At 42.2% G+C, this 14,610-nt stretch overlaps 2 protein-coding genes and 1 long non-coding RNA gene across 3 annotated transcripts in view; 2 read left to right on the forward strand and 1 right to left on the reverse strand.

Moving 5' to 3' along the window:
- The window catches only part of LOC103517877 (leucine--tRNA ligase, cytoplasmic), a gene marked incomplete at its 3' end in the record, with an annotated part of 32,528 nt that extends 18,913 nt beyond the window's left edge, over positions 1–13,615 (forward strand). Inside the window, 8 exon segments of the mRNA XM_026829826.1 lie at positions 729–916; positions 1,780–1,918; positions 2,238–2,388; positions 3,035–3,157; positions 4,088–4,226; positions 4,607–4,715; positions 5,092–5,329; positions 13,346–13,615. Coding sequence (XP_026685627.1) covers positions 729–916; positions 1,780–1,918; positions 2,238–2,388; positions 3,035–3,157; positions 4,088–4,226; positions 4,607–4,715; positions 5,092–5,329; positions 13,346–13,615 — 1,357 coding nt within the window.
- On the reverse strand, positions 6,640–7,713 carry LOC113470996. The gene is made up of 2 exons (XM_026829822.1): positions 7,116–7,713; positions 6,640–6,843 (listed from the first exon to the last, which is right to left on the reverse strand). The coding sequence occupies exon 1, from the start codon at positions 7,689–7,691 to the stop codon at positions 7,143–7,145; it is 549 nt and encodes a 182-aa protein (XP_026685623.1). The 5' UTR covers positions 7,692–7,713; the 3' UTR covers positions 6,640–6,843; positions 7,116–7,142.
- Positions 9,489–10,132, forward strand: LOC113470998. Its single transcript, XR_003393863.1, has 2 exons — positions 9,489–9,625; positions 10,091–10,132. It is a non-coding gene; the product is annotated as an uncharacterized LOC113470998 (long non-coding RNA).
- Positions 13,616–14,610: the final 995 nt, after the last annotated feature.

Below are 14,610 nucleotides of genomic sequence, written 5' to 3' on the forward strand. Positions count from 1 at the left end.
AATTAGAATGTTATATACACTAACATTTATTGACAACTTAAATAACAATACGCTTTTGGAATAGATTAAAGTAGGTAAAGAGGTTTACAAAATACCTAAGTATTGTAGATGTTTTTTTATTTTTTATTTGTATTTATGAAAGTGTTCTAACATTGAATTAGAATGTCATATACACTAACATTTATTGACAACTTAAATAACAATACGCTTTTGGAATAGATTAAAGTAGGTAAAGAGGTTTACAAAATACCTAAGGATTTGTATAAGCGTAACCCATCTTTTGCGGCAGTTTGCCCCTACACCTGAACCTCAGAGTGGGCTTTTTGTGTGTGGAGTTAAGCTGTGACAGTAGGTACATTTAATTTCCTCTATCAAACTTCTAGATGAAAATCTTTTGCTGAGTTTTTTAAACTTTTCCCGCCAAATTTGGACATACACGTCATTTCTGTACCTCCTTTCTGTTTCTAGGTCGGGTGACGAGTGTGTGGTAGCGTTATGTGATCAATGGTATCTGGATATTCGTATAAGCGTAACCCATCCTTTAGGTCTGTTTGCCCCTACACCTAAGCCTCGGAGTGGGCTTTTTGTGTATGAAGTTAAGCTGTGACAGTAGGTACATTAATTTCCTCTATCAAACTTCGAGATGAAAATCTTTTGCTGAGTTTTTTAAACTTTTCCCGCCAAAATCGGACATACACGTCATTTCTGTACCTCCTTTCTGTTTCTAGGTCGGGTGACGAGTGTGTGGTAGCGTTATGTGATCAATGGTATCTGGACTATGGAGAGCCCACTTGGAAAGCAGCGGCCGAGCAGTGTCTAGCCAACATGAACACGTATCATGATGAAGTGAGGAGGAATTTCGGCGCCTCTCTCAACTGGCTACATGAGTATGCCTGCTCGAGAACCTACGGACTAGGTAAGCTTGAAAAAAATCGATGTGGGGAACATAGGGTGGTTTGAAAAATCATCTGCAGAACTTTTCCGGATTGCCACCAACAAAAGATTAGCCATGATGATTGCCAACATTCGTAACGGATAGGGACTCAAAAAAAGAAGAAGAAGAAGAAAATGTAGGGAACAATAAGGTCGGGTTTTACCACCGTGGATTGTTTCAGGATTGAGTACAATCCGAGGTTGACCTGGCTATTAAGTATAGGGAAATCCTCGTTTCATCTCAATCCCGAGTTGGTAAACCCCAGCATAAATACTGAGACCTATCATCTTGAAATCGAAGAGTTTCGAGAATGAACCTTATCTGTGAAGGATAAATTTGGTCCCAGGCAGGAATTGAACCCGCGACTTAGCGCTTACATTGCTTACAAGCCTTACAAGCACAAGGCTGGCTATCTTCAAATGCAATGCATGGCTTTACCAGGGTACTATATTTCCTTACTCGGCTGGTACTGGGATTGTTTTTTACTTTCCTTATCCTATAGGAAATAATTTACTCATTTTACGTCTTGCTATGGGTTGTTTACTCATTTTACGTCTTGCTATGGGTTGTTTACTCATTTTACGTCTTGCTATGGGTTGTTTACTCATTTTACGTCTTGCTATGGGTTGTTTACTCATTTTACGTCTTGCTATGGGTTGTTTACTCATTTTACGTCTTGCTATGGGTTGTTTACTCATTTTACGTCTTGCTATGGGTTGTTTACTCATTTTACGTCTTGCTATGGGTTGTTTACTCATTTTACGTCTTGCTATGGGTTGTTTACTCATTTTACGTCTTGCTATGGGTTGTTTACTCATTTTACGTCTTGCTATGTGTGTTATCAGGTACGAAACTGCCGTGGGATGAACAGTGGCTGATTGAATCCTTATCTGACTCGACTATCTACATGGCATACTACACTGTAGCACATCTACTGCAGGGAGGCACCTTCCGAGGGGAAAACGGAAATGCGCTCAATATCAAGTAAGTGAGAAATACTGTTATGTTATCAGGAAAGAAATCTCTTTAAGGTAGGCGGTCTCAGGGCGGTCAGAAAAATGTAGTTCAAAGATTTCCCATAATATTGTAGTCAATTTCGTTCATAATAGTCACACTGCCCTCAAGTCACGTGAGCTCACGTGACGTGATACTAGTGTCTTTCTATCTTACCTCTAGGAAAATGGCCTAATAGCTAATTTCTTTGCATTTGTACCTAAGCAACAATCAAACAAACAAAAAAATCTTACCTTTAGTAATAATCTTGTATTGAGATTTAATGATTGTCTCTCGTGTTTGATTGCAGAGCAGAAGACCTCACTCCAGAAGTGTGGGACTACGTATTCTTCAAGGCTGCCCCATTCCCTCCCAAGTGTCGAGTACCCAAAGCCAAGCTAGATATAATGAGGCGAGAGTTCCAGTATTGGTACCCTGTGGATCTGAGATGTTCTGGCAAAGTAAGTAATCCAACTAAACTGTAGAATAGAAAATAATGTACCTTGTTCATTCTCTGTTTTCCTGCTGAGATAGGACAGAAAAGTCCCTTAAAGGCCGTCCCCATTTGTCGTGAGTTTCATCCGATTTTTTTCTTGTAGGCCACTTACACACGATACGATTTTTTTTCCCCAAACGACAAGTGAGAACCAAGGTCTTAATTGTCAAGGTTTTTAGTGCCGCGAGTTTTACCTTCTATTCGACAAGTTAGCCCCCTCCTCACATTAACCTTACCCGACCTGAATTTGTGGGGCAAAGAAAATTAATAGCATGCGATGCCCAGATTGCCCAGTCACCTATTCGGATACCAACCACACGCAACGGTGCTTAACTTCAATGATTCATTCAACATGCTATTGCTGCTGGCTTCTCGTTCGTTGTTTTACTTAAAGGAAAAATTGTTTTCTGTAGATATTTATTTCGCTCGTGTTTTTCTATCACAGGATTTGATTCAAAATCATCTGACGTTCTTCATCTACATTCACACGGCAATCTGGGGGGATGAACCGGAAATGTGGCCACGTGGTATGTTCTCGTTCGTTGTCTTACTTAAAGGAAAAAATTGTTTTCTGTAGATATTTATTTCGCTCGTGTGTTTTTCTATCGCAGGATTTGATTCAAAATCATCTGACGTTCTTCATCTACATTCACACGGCAATCTGGGGGGATGAACCGGAAATGTGGCCACGTGGTATTCGCGCTAATGGCCATCTCTTACTCAACTCTGCCAAGGTAAATAGACCGTAGACCACATCTCTAATGGCCTTACATACTTTGAAATACATATGTGAAATGAAATACATTTAAAATTAAGGACAAAATTTTATCAATAAAGAGGTGCTCTATAAAACTGTCGGTATAATGGAACAACTTGTTCTAAGCTGACAGGCTTAATTAAGCACTACTTGTACTTGTTTTCTGTAGATATTTATTTCGCTCGTGTGTTTTTCTATCGCAGGATTTGATTCAAAATCATCTGACGTTCTTCATCTACAAATTGTTTTCTGTAGATATTTATTTCGCTCGTGTTTATTTCGTTTTCTATCGCAGGATTTGATTCAAAATCATCTGACGTTCTTCATCTACATTCACACGGCAATCTGGGGGGATGAACCAGAAATGTGGCCACGTGGTATTCGCGCTAATGGCCATCTCTTACTCAACTCTGCCAAGGTAAATAGACCGTAGACCACATCTCTAATTGCCTTACATACTTTGAAATACATATGTGAAATGAAATACATTTAAAATTATAAACAAAATTATATCAATAAAGAGGTGCTCTATAAAACTGTCGGTATAATGGAACAACTTGTTCTAAGCTGACAGGCTTAATTAAGCACTACTTGTACTTATGTGTACTTCTCTCCCCTCACCATCAGCCCTCGACAACATTACAATGTAGGTACCTGAAGACCATTGGACTTTACACTAACACCCGTATTAATGAACAAAAAAATTCTCGCTCTCAAGTCAGACTGAGGTCTATTTTGGCCTATTAGGAATTGATGCTTCGGTGCTACTTGAGAGCCACTATTTTGTTGAGAAATAACTAGAACAAGAGGAACGAATGACACACGAAATGTTAGAACGTCTAGTAGAAAAAAAATCTCAAATAAATAAACATAGGTTAAAAATATGTATGTCAATGATTTATTTCAGATGTCCAAATCGGAGGGCAACTTCCTAACGCTGACGGAAGCTGTTAAGAAGTTCTCAGCAGATGGCATGCGACTGTGTCTAGCAGATTCAGGAGACTCTGTAGAAGATGCTAACTTTGTAGAGAGCATGGCAGATGCGGGTACGTAGAATATAATAGAATATACCTTGTTTATACTGCCAGAATGAGACTGAAATGTCCCTTCACTCCCGCAATCTAAAAAAGCACGAATATGTAGTTCAAAACCGGGCTCTACTTTTTTTGTGATTGGAAAAGATTGTACCTCGGTACCGTTTTTTAATGCTTCAAGATAAATTCTTTTACATCCGTGCCTATCCAAGAACGGGGCCCAGGTCGGGATTCGAACCCAGCATATCCGGGTTGAGAGTGATCTCGACCACTCAGCCACAGAGGTGGTCCTTTTCTATTACAAAAAGTATAGCAAAGATATACTGTGTATTTTGAATTTTCTTTTTCTGAGATCTTATGATATGTATTGGTTTTCATGGTGTTGTTTGCAGGTATTTTACGCTTGTATACTTTCATAGAGTGGGTGAAGGAGATTCTAGCTACTCAGTCCACTCTAAGAACAGGGTCCCAGGACTCATTCAACGATAAAGTATTTCTTAGGTAAGTGATCGCCCATTCTCAACTAATAACCATCGAATTTCTGTATGCGGAGTCCAGGATGTAGGACTATTGCACCAATCGAACCACAATGTGTTCCTTTCGAAAACGGAAAGGAGTTCCCGTCCTTAGATGGCGAATTTCCAATGGTTTAGTACGGGCGCTACTCCGTCGAAAGAGTGGACATGAGCTTCACAAGAGGGCAAATTGTCTTGGAAAGGAAATTAATTGGCCATTACACTGGACTTTCACTTGGGGGGGTCTCTGGTTCAATTCCTGGCAGAGGCAGTGCCAAAAAGAAATCTAATAAAAGCTACCTTGGATTCCCTCTAAAATACGTAATCTCTCTACTTATGTATTTGACTTCTTCCTTTTGCAGTGAAATGAATTTGAAAATCAAAGAGACGGAAGACCACTACACCAAAATGTTGTTCAAGGAGGCGCTTCGAACCGGGTTCTTCGAGTTGCAGGCGGCTCGAGACAAATACCGGGAGCTTACGGCTGCCGAGGGCGGTATGCATCGAACCCTCGTACTCCGGTTTGTGGAGGTGCAAGCCCTGCTGCTGTGCCCGGTGTGTCCGCATGTGGCGGAACACGTGTATCAACTCCTCGGCAAGGTATGTCCTTTCTGTGCCGTAGTCTGTCCGACCCCCCTCCTATCATACTATGACCTCTCTTTCCAGCCACTTAATATCAGGTGTCAGGTCTAGTGGCTGGCCTAAGGAGTATGTTCATAATAATGTAGGTACAATTTACATGTCCTTAGGTCCTTACCCCCACTAGGTCTTTCTTTTGCGGTTTGTAACTTCGTTATAAATATAAACAGTTTCCTTTTTCTCCTGTGTGATCTTTTTTTAAATAGTATCGCATAAATGTATTATTGATATATTGTCCCTCCTCCCCACCCCATTTCTGTAATTTCTTCGGTACTAGAAAGTCCTTCAATCATTGTACTTATTTTATTACACCTATTGCTTTATTGTTTGTTCCCTGCTGCTCCCAAGGTTAAAGTGAAGAAGAAGAGATACGTTGTAAGTTGATTTCATTAAAGTGTAACGTCCATTACTTCAGTGATGGTTAATTTTGGTCAACATCTGACCTTTGACGGTCGATCGACATTGACTGGAAACCCATATGAAGTTGGTCTCGAATGAAAGGTTTTTGGTGGAATGAGAAGAAAATATTGAGTTTGACAGAGAAAACTCTAACTGCAAGGGTCCCAGCCTTTCCGAGAATAAACCTTATCAGTTTGGGATAAAATCCGCCCCGGGCGGGAATCGAACCCGCGACCTAGCGCTTACAAGGCAGACGCGCCACCATGCTAATCCACTCTCCTCTCCATTCTCTATTTCACAGAAGGGCAGTATCGTCAAGGCTCGATGGCCAGAGGGAGGTCCCATTGACGACATCCTAGTGCGATCATCCAGTTAAGTGGGGGTTGGTTGCCCGGGTGATGGTCTACGGCTGTCGTCTGTGTCGACAGCTCGGTTTGCTGGTCTTCTAGGCTGGAAATGGGAAATGCGAATGAAGGTCGTTTTAGTCGCAGGAAGGGGGGGAGGGTCACAGGGGTAGCGGGATTTTGATTTGGCGCAACAATTGCACTGTGTGCAACAATTTTCCCGCTTGGCCTCAAAACAACCCTTTCTCTTGAGTTCGTAGTAGCAGGGGCCTCGAGTGGGCTCAGCCCTGCCCTTTGGGTTTTGGAGTGCTCTGTTCATGGCGCAAAGGCATTCGTTCCCCGGCCGATTGTCCTGGGTATAATCCTTGCCTTGATCCTTTGTGTTATCTTTGGCACTGTGAGTATTGTCCTTGGTCGGGATTTGGAAACTTGGCCGCTTCCCTGTTCTTGCTGCTGCGGGTGAGGGGGCATTGTCTGGGATACGACCCTCGATTAGATCAGTGAGTCCTAGAAAGTCCAAGTCTGGGAAAAGAAATTTGAACCCTCCTTTGATGAAATCTGCTGAGCAAAAGACAGTCTGGGGAAAGATAATTATATGACCATTTCTGGATGAAATAAGAGTTATAGGAGCAAAAAGTATCAACTTTTTTGGTGAAATGTAAGGAATTCTAAAATATTGCAGGTACATATTACAAAAGCCGATTCAGAAGCTTTCGCCACTTTATTAAGGTGGTTAAAGAAAGAAAAATTGTAGGTATTTCAAAGGCTGTCTCCGAAGACTTCATCTAAATTACCTGTCTGGTTAGCTTGGGCCGTAGCATCTGCTGTTCCTGCTCTATCATCTAACATCGAGAACAGCTCAAGCCCTAATTCCTCTTCATCCAAACCACCTCGCCTGTTCATAATATCCGGTATTTGTCGTGCGTTATCCTGTATTTGCCGTGTGTTATCCGGTATTTGGGTCTCAGGGACGATTCAGAAGCTTTCGCCACTTTATTAAGGTGGTAAAAGAAAGAAAAATTGTAGGTATTTCAAAGGCTGTCTCCGAAGACTCCATCTAAATTACCTGGCTGGTTAGCTTGGGCCGTAGCATCTGCTGTTCCTGCTCTATCATCCAACATCGAGAACAGCTCAAGCCCTAATTCCTCTTCATTCAAACCACCTCGCCTGTTCATAATATCCGGTATTTGTCGTGCGTTATCCTGTATTTGCCGTGTGTTATCCAGTATTTGGGTCTCAGGGAATCCCCTATTTTGCCTGCGTTGGGTGTTCATTACCGTATTGAACTGATCAGTCAGCTGATCCAGTACACCATACAGTTGAACGGGTGGCACGTCTATACCCCGGCCTACGAGTTGAGTAGGCTCCCTTTTCTTGGCACGTCGCCTGCGGCGCGCAGTTTTGATACATGCGCTGTATATGTTGTCAGGAGGTTTGGTCTGTGTGGTATCCGGAGTGGGGGTTGGTTGCCCGGGTGATGGTCTACGGCTGTCGTCTGTGTCGACAGCTCGGTTTGTTGGTCTTCTAGGCTGGAAATGGGAAATGATCAGGGTTAGGCGACTGGCAGAAAATACTTTCATTTTCACAAATGAGCTAGGTCAGGGATTTCCCCGGCCGATTGTCCTGGGTATAATCCTTGCCTTGATCCTTCGTGTTATCTTTGGTACTGTGAGTATTGTCCTTGGTGGGGATTTGGAAACTTGGCCGCTTCTCTGTTCTTGCTGCTGCGGGTGAGGGGGCATTGTCTGGGATACGACCCTCGAGTAGATCAGTGAGTCCTAGAAAGTCCAAGTCTGGGGAAAGAAATTTGAACCCTCCTTTGATGAAATCTGCTGAGCAAAAGACAGTCTGGGGAAAGATAATTATATGACCATTTCTGGATGAAATCCTGCTTAGATAGGACAGAAAAGTACCTTAAAGGCTCGTTCCCATTTGTCGTGAGTTTCATCCTATTTTTTTCTTGTAGGCCACTTACACACGATACGATTTTTTTTCCAAACTACAAGTGAGAACGGGCCTTTAGTGTACCCAAGGTCTTAATTGCCAAGGTTTTTAGTGCCGCGAGTTTTACCTTCTATTCGACAAGTTAGCCCCCTCCTCACATTAACCTTACCCGACCTGAATTTGTGGGGCAAAGAAAATTAATAGCATGCGATGCCCAGATTGCCCAGTCACCTATTCGGATACCAACCACACGCAACGGTGCTTAACTTCAATGATTCATTCAACATGCTATTGCCGCTGGCTTGTTCTCGTTCGTTGTCTTACTTAAAGGAAAAAATTGTTTTCTGTAGATATTTATTTCGCTCGTGTTTATTTCGTTTTCTATCGCAGGATTTGATTCAAAATCATCTGACGTTCTTCATCTACATTCACACGGCAATCTGGGGGGATGAACCAGAAATGTGGCCACGTGGTATTCGCGCTAATGGCCATCTCTTACTCAACTCTGCCAAGGTAAATAGACCGTAGACCACATCTCTAATTGCCTTACATACTTTGAAATACATATGTGAAATGAAATACATTTAAAATTATAAACAAAATTATATCAATAAAGAGGTGCTCTATTAAACTGTCGGTATAATGGAACAACTTGTTCCAAGCTGGCAGTCTAAATAAAGCACTACTTGTACTTATGTGTACTTCTCTCCCCTCACTATCAGCCCTCAACAACATTACAATGTAGGTACCTGAAGACCATTGGACTTTACACTAACACCCGCCCGTATTTATGAACAAAAAAATTCTCGCTCTCAAGTCAGACTGAGGTCAATTTTGGCCTATTAGGTGTTCGGAATTGATGCTTCGGTGCCACTTGAGAGCGACTATTTTGTTGAGAAATAAGAACTAGAACAAGAGGAACGAATGACACAAGAATGTTAGAACGTCTAGTAGAAAAAAATCTCAAATAAATAAACATTGGTTAAAAATATGTCAATGATTTATTTCAGATGTCCAAATCGGAGGGCAACTTCCTAACGCTGACGGAAGCTGTTAAGAAGTTCTCAGCAGATGGCATGCGACTGTGTCTAGCAGATTCAGGAGACTCTGTAGAAGATGCTAACTTTGTAGAGAGCATGGCAGATGCGGGTACGTAGAATATAATAGAATATACCTTGTTTATACTGCCAGAATGAGACTGAAATGTCCCTTCACTCCCGCAATCTAAAAAAGCACGAATATGTAGTTCAAAACCGGGCTCTACTTTTTCTTGTGATTGGAAAAGATTATACCTCGATACCGCTTTTTAATACTTCAAGATAAATTCTATTACATCCGTGCCTATCCAAGAACGGAAAAGTTCGGTTAGAAAATTTTCGCCCAGGTTGGGATTCGAACCTAGCATATCCGGGTTGAGAGTGATCTCGACCACTGTCCAAATCGGAGGGCAACTTCCTAACGCTGACGGAAGCTGTTAAGAAGTTCTCAGCAGATGGCATGCGACTGTGTCTAGCAGATTCAGGAGACTCTGTAGAAGATGCTAACTTTGTAGAGAGCATGGCAGATGCGGGTACGTAGAATATATATACCTTGTTTATCCTGCCAGAATGAGACTGAAAAGTCCCTTCACTCCCGCAGTCTAAACAAGCACGAATATGTAGTTCAAAACCGGGAATATACCTTGTTTATCCTGCCAGAATGAGACTGAAAAGTCCCTTCACTCCCGCAGTCTAAACAAGCACGAATATGTAGTTCAAAACCGGGCTCTACTTTTTTTGTGATTGGAAAAGATTGTACCTCGGTACCGTTTTTTAATGCTTCAAGATAAATTCTTTTACATCCGTGCCTATCCAAGAACGGGGCCCAGGTCGGGATTCGAACCCAGCATATCCGGGTTGAGAGTGATCTCGACCACTCAGCCACAGAGGTGGTCCTTTTCTATTACAAAAAGTATAGCAAAGATATACTGTGTATTTTGAATTTTCTTTTTCTGAGATCTTATGATATGTATTGGTTTTCATGGTGTTGTTTGCAGGTATTTTACGCTTGTATACTTTCATAGAGTGGGTGAAGGAGATTCTAGCTACTCAGTATACCTCGGTACCGCTTTTTAATACTTCAAGATAAATTCTTTTACATCCATGCCTATCCAAGAACGGAAAAGTTCGATCAGAAAATTTTTGCCCAGGTCGGGATTCGAACCCAGCATACCCGGGTTGAGAGCGATCTCGACCACTCAGCCACAGAGGTGGTCCTTTTCTATTACAAAAAGTATAGCAAAGATATACTGTGTATTTCGTTTTTCTTTTTCTGAGATCTAATGGTATGTATTGGTTTTCATGGTGTTGTTTGCAGGTATTTTACGCTTGTATACTTTCATAGAGTGGGTGAAGGAGATTCTAGCTACTCAGTCCACTCTAAGAACAGGGTCCCAGGACTCATTCAACGATAAAGTATTTCTCAGGTAAGTGATCGCCCATTCTTAACTAATAACCATCGAATTTCTGTATGCGGAGTCCAGGATGTAGGACTATTGCACCAATCGAACCACAATGTGTGTTTTCCTTTCGAAAACGGAAAGGGTTTCCCGTCCTTAGATGGCGAATTTCCAATGGTTTCGTACGGGCGCTACTCCGTCGAAAGAGTGGAAATGAGCTTCACAAGAGGGGAAATTGTCTTGGAAAGGAAATTAATTGGCCATTACACTAAACTTTCACTTGGGGGGTTCTCTGGTTCAATTCCCGGTAGAGGCAGTGCCAAAAAGAAATAATAATTAAAGCTACCTTGGATTCCCTCTAAAATACGTAATCTCTCTACTTATGTATTTGACTTCTTCCTTTTGCAGTGAAATGAATTTGAAAATCAACTAATAACCATCGAATTTCTGTATGCGGAGTCCAGGATGTAGGACTATTGCACCAATCGAACCTCAACGTGTGTTTTCCTTTCGAAAACGGAAAGGATTTCCCGTCCTTAGATGGCGAATTTCCAATGGTTTAGTATGGGCGCTACTCCGCCGAAAGAGTGGAAATGAGCTTCACAAGAGGGAAAATTGTCTTCGAAAGGAAATTAATTGGCCATTACACTGGACTTTCACTTGGGGGGGTCTCTGGTTCAATTCTCGGCAGAGGCAGTGCCAAAAAGAAATCTAATTAAAGCTACCTTGGATTCTCTCTAAATACGTAATCTCTCTACTTATGTATTTGACTTCTTCCTTTTGCAGTGAAATGAATTTGAAAATCAAAGAGACGGAAGACCACTACACCAAAATGTTGTTCAAGGAGGCGCTTCGAACCGGGTTCTTCGAGTTGCAGGCGGCTCGAGACAAATACCGGGAGCTTACGGCTGCCGAGGGCGGTATGCATCGAACCCTCGTACTCCGGTTTGTGGAGGTGCAAGCCCTGCTGCTGTGCCCGGTGTGTCCGCATGTGGCGGAACACGTGTATCAACTCCTCGGCAAGGTATGTCCTTTCTGTGCCGTAGTCAACTCATAACCATCGAATTTCTGTATGCGGAGTCCAGGATTTAGGACTATTGCACCAATCGAACCACAATGTGTGTTTTCCTTTCGAAAACGGAAAGGATTTCCCGTCCTTAGATGGCGAATTTCCAATGGCTTAGTACGGGCGCTACTCCGTCGAAAGAGTGGAAATGAGCTTCACAAGAGGGGAAATTGTCTTGGAAAGGAAATTAATTGGCCATTACACTAAACTTTCACTTGGGGGGTTCTCTGGTTCAATTCCCGGTAGAGGCAGTGCCAAAAAGAAATAATAATTAAAGCTACCTTGGATTCCCTCTAAAATACGTAATCTCTCTACTTATGTATTTGACTTCTTCCTTTTGCAGTGAAATGAATTTAAAAATCAAAGAGACGGAAGACCACTACACCAAAATGTTGTTCAAGGAGGCGCTTCGAACCGGGTTCTTCGAGTTGCAGGCGGCTCGAGACAAATACCGGGAGCTTACGGCTGCCGAGGGCGGTATGCATCGAACCCTCGTACTCCGGTTTGTGGAGGTGCAAGCCCTGCTGCTGTGCCCGGTGTGTCCGCATGTGGCGGAACACGTGTATCAACTCCTCGGCAAGGTATGTCCTTTCTGTGCCGTAGTCTGTCCGACCCCCCTCCTATCATACTATGACCTCTCTTTCCAGCCACTCAACATCAGGTGTCAGGTCTACCTGATAGGTGAGTGGCTGGCCTAAGGAGTATGTTCATAATAATGTAGGTACATGTCCTTACCCCCACTAAGTTTTTCTTTTGCGAAGTTTCTCTTTCTCTCTCTCTCTCTCTCTCTCTCTCTTTCTCTCTCTCTTTCTCTCTCTCTCTCTCTCTCTCTCTCTCTCTCTCTCTCGTCCGACCCCCCTCCTATCATACTATGACCTCTCTTTCCAGCCACTTAATATCAGGTGTCAGGTCTAGTGGCTGGCCTAAGGAGTATGTTCATAATAATGTAGGTACAATTTACATGTCCTTAGGTCCTTACCCCCACTAGGTCTTTCTTTTGCGGTTTGTAACTTCGTTATAAATATAAACAGTTTCCTTTTTCTCCTGTGTGATCTTTTTTTAAATAGTATCGCATAAATGTATTATTGATATATTGTCCCTCCTCCCCACCCCATTTCTGTAATTTCTTCGGTACTAGAAAGTCCTTCAATCATTGTACTTATTTTATTACACCTATTGCTTTATTGTTTGTTCCCTGCTGCTCCCAAGGTTAAAGTGAAGAAGAAGAGATACGTTGTAAGTTGATTTCATTAAAGTGTAATGTCCATTACTTCAGTGATGGTTAATTTTAGTCAACATCTGACCTTTGACGGTCGATCGACATTGACTGGAAACCCATATGAAGTTAGTCTCGATTGAAAGGTTTTGGAATGAGGAGGAAATATTGAGTTTGACAGAGAAAACTGTAACTGCAAGGGTCCCAGCCTTTCCGAGAACAAACCTTATCAGTTTGGGATAAAATCCGCCCCGCGCGGGAATCGAACCCGCGACCTAGCGCTTATTGATGGTTAATTTTAGTCAACATCTGACCTTTGACGGTCGATCGACATTGACTGGAAACCCATATGAAGTTGGTCTCGATTGAAAGGTTTTTGGTAGAATGAGAAGGAAATATTGAGTTTGACAGAGAAAACTCTAACTGTAAGGGTCCCAGCCTTTCCGAGAACAAACCTTATCAGTTTGGGATAAAATCCGCCCCGCGCGGGAATCGAACCCGCGACCTAGCGCTTACAAGGCAGACGCGCCACCATGCTAATCCACTTTCCTCTCCGTTCTCTATTTCACAGAAGGGCAGTATCGTCAAGGCTCGATGGCCAGAGGGAGGTCCCATTGACGACATCCTAGTGCGATCATCCAGTTATCTAATGGAGGCAGCCCACGCCTTCCGTCTTCAAGTGAAGAACCACATCCTCACCGCCAGCAAGAAGAAGGGGAAGAAGGTGGGGGGTGGAGGGGTGGGACTGGTGGAGAAACCCACCCATGCTACTGTGTGGGTGGCGAAGACCTTCCCACCCTGGCAGAGTATTGTGCTTACCACCATGAAACAAATGATGGAGGTAAGGGAACCCACTGCAACACTTTGTTAGATGTTGCAAAATATTTTGCCTCAGAGAAAATGCAAAATGTTTTATTTACATTCAATAAATGTGTTAGCTCATCAAACTGTTTCAAGTGTTTCATCTTTTTTTCCATCTTGCAACGCATTGCGTCTTCGTTAAAGTTTTTCGTCAGACGAGATGGGTCTTGCTTCAAAGATCGGAAACAAATTGTTGCAAGGTTCTCGGCAAAACTGCTTCACCCCTATCAAACTGTTTCAAGTGTTTCATCTTTTTTTTCCATCTTGCAACGCATTGCGTCTTGGTTAAAGTTTTTCGTCAGACGAGATGGGTCTTGCTTCAAAGATCGGAAACAAATTGTTGCAAGGTTCTCGGCAAAACTGCTTCACCCCATGTTACAAGACATTGTGCAACGTTGCTCATCAATGTTTCTAACTGTGGGATTCGATCTTATTTAAATAACCACCATGAAACAAATGATGGAGGTAAGGTAACCCACTGCAACACTTTGTTAGATGTTGCAAAATATTTTGCTTCAGGAAAAATGCAAAATGTTTTATTTACATTCAATAAATGTGTTAGCTCATCAAACTGTTTCAAGTGTTTCATCTTTTTTTCCATCTTGCAAAGCATTGCGTCTTCGTTAAAGTTTTTCGTCAGACGAGATAGGTCTTGCTTCAAAGATCGGAAACAAATTGTTGCAAGGTTCACGGCAAAACTGCTTCACCCCATGTTACAAGACATTGTGCAACGTTGCTCATCAATGTTTCTAACTGTGGGATTCGATCTTATTTAAATCAGAAGGGGGGTAATCGGTTTTTTTTTTTACATTTACTTATTTATTTGAAGGAGAGTAAACAATAAAGTCCTACCTCGGTAATCAGTTTTGTTTAATTGAGTGTTAGAGGATGGAGAAGGAAGAGCCATAGAATGTGAAGATAGTGCGGGAATTTCGCGATTAGAAAACTAAAAAAAAAAAAGTTAAAATATATTTT

Source organism: Diaphorina citri, unplaced genomic scaffold (assembly GCF_000475195.1).
Source record: "Diaphorina citri unplaced genomic scaffold, Diaci psyllid genome assembly version 1.1 scaffold1999, whole genome shotgun sequence".
In the NCBI taxonomy this organism is placed as follows: domain Eukaryota; kingdom Metazoa; phylum Arthropoda; class Insecta; order Hemiptera; family Psyllidae; genus Diaphorina; species Diaphorina citri.

Excerpts from the sequence above, each read along its gene's own strand:
- LOC113470996 (XM_026829822.1), bottom strand. The coding sequence starts at position 7,691 with ATGAAAGTATTTTCTGCCAGTCGCCTAACCCTGATCATTTCCCATTTC.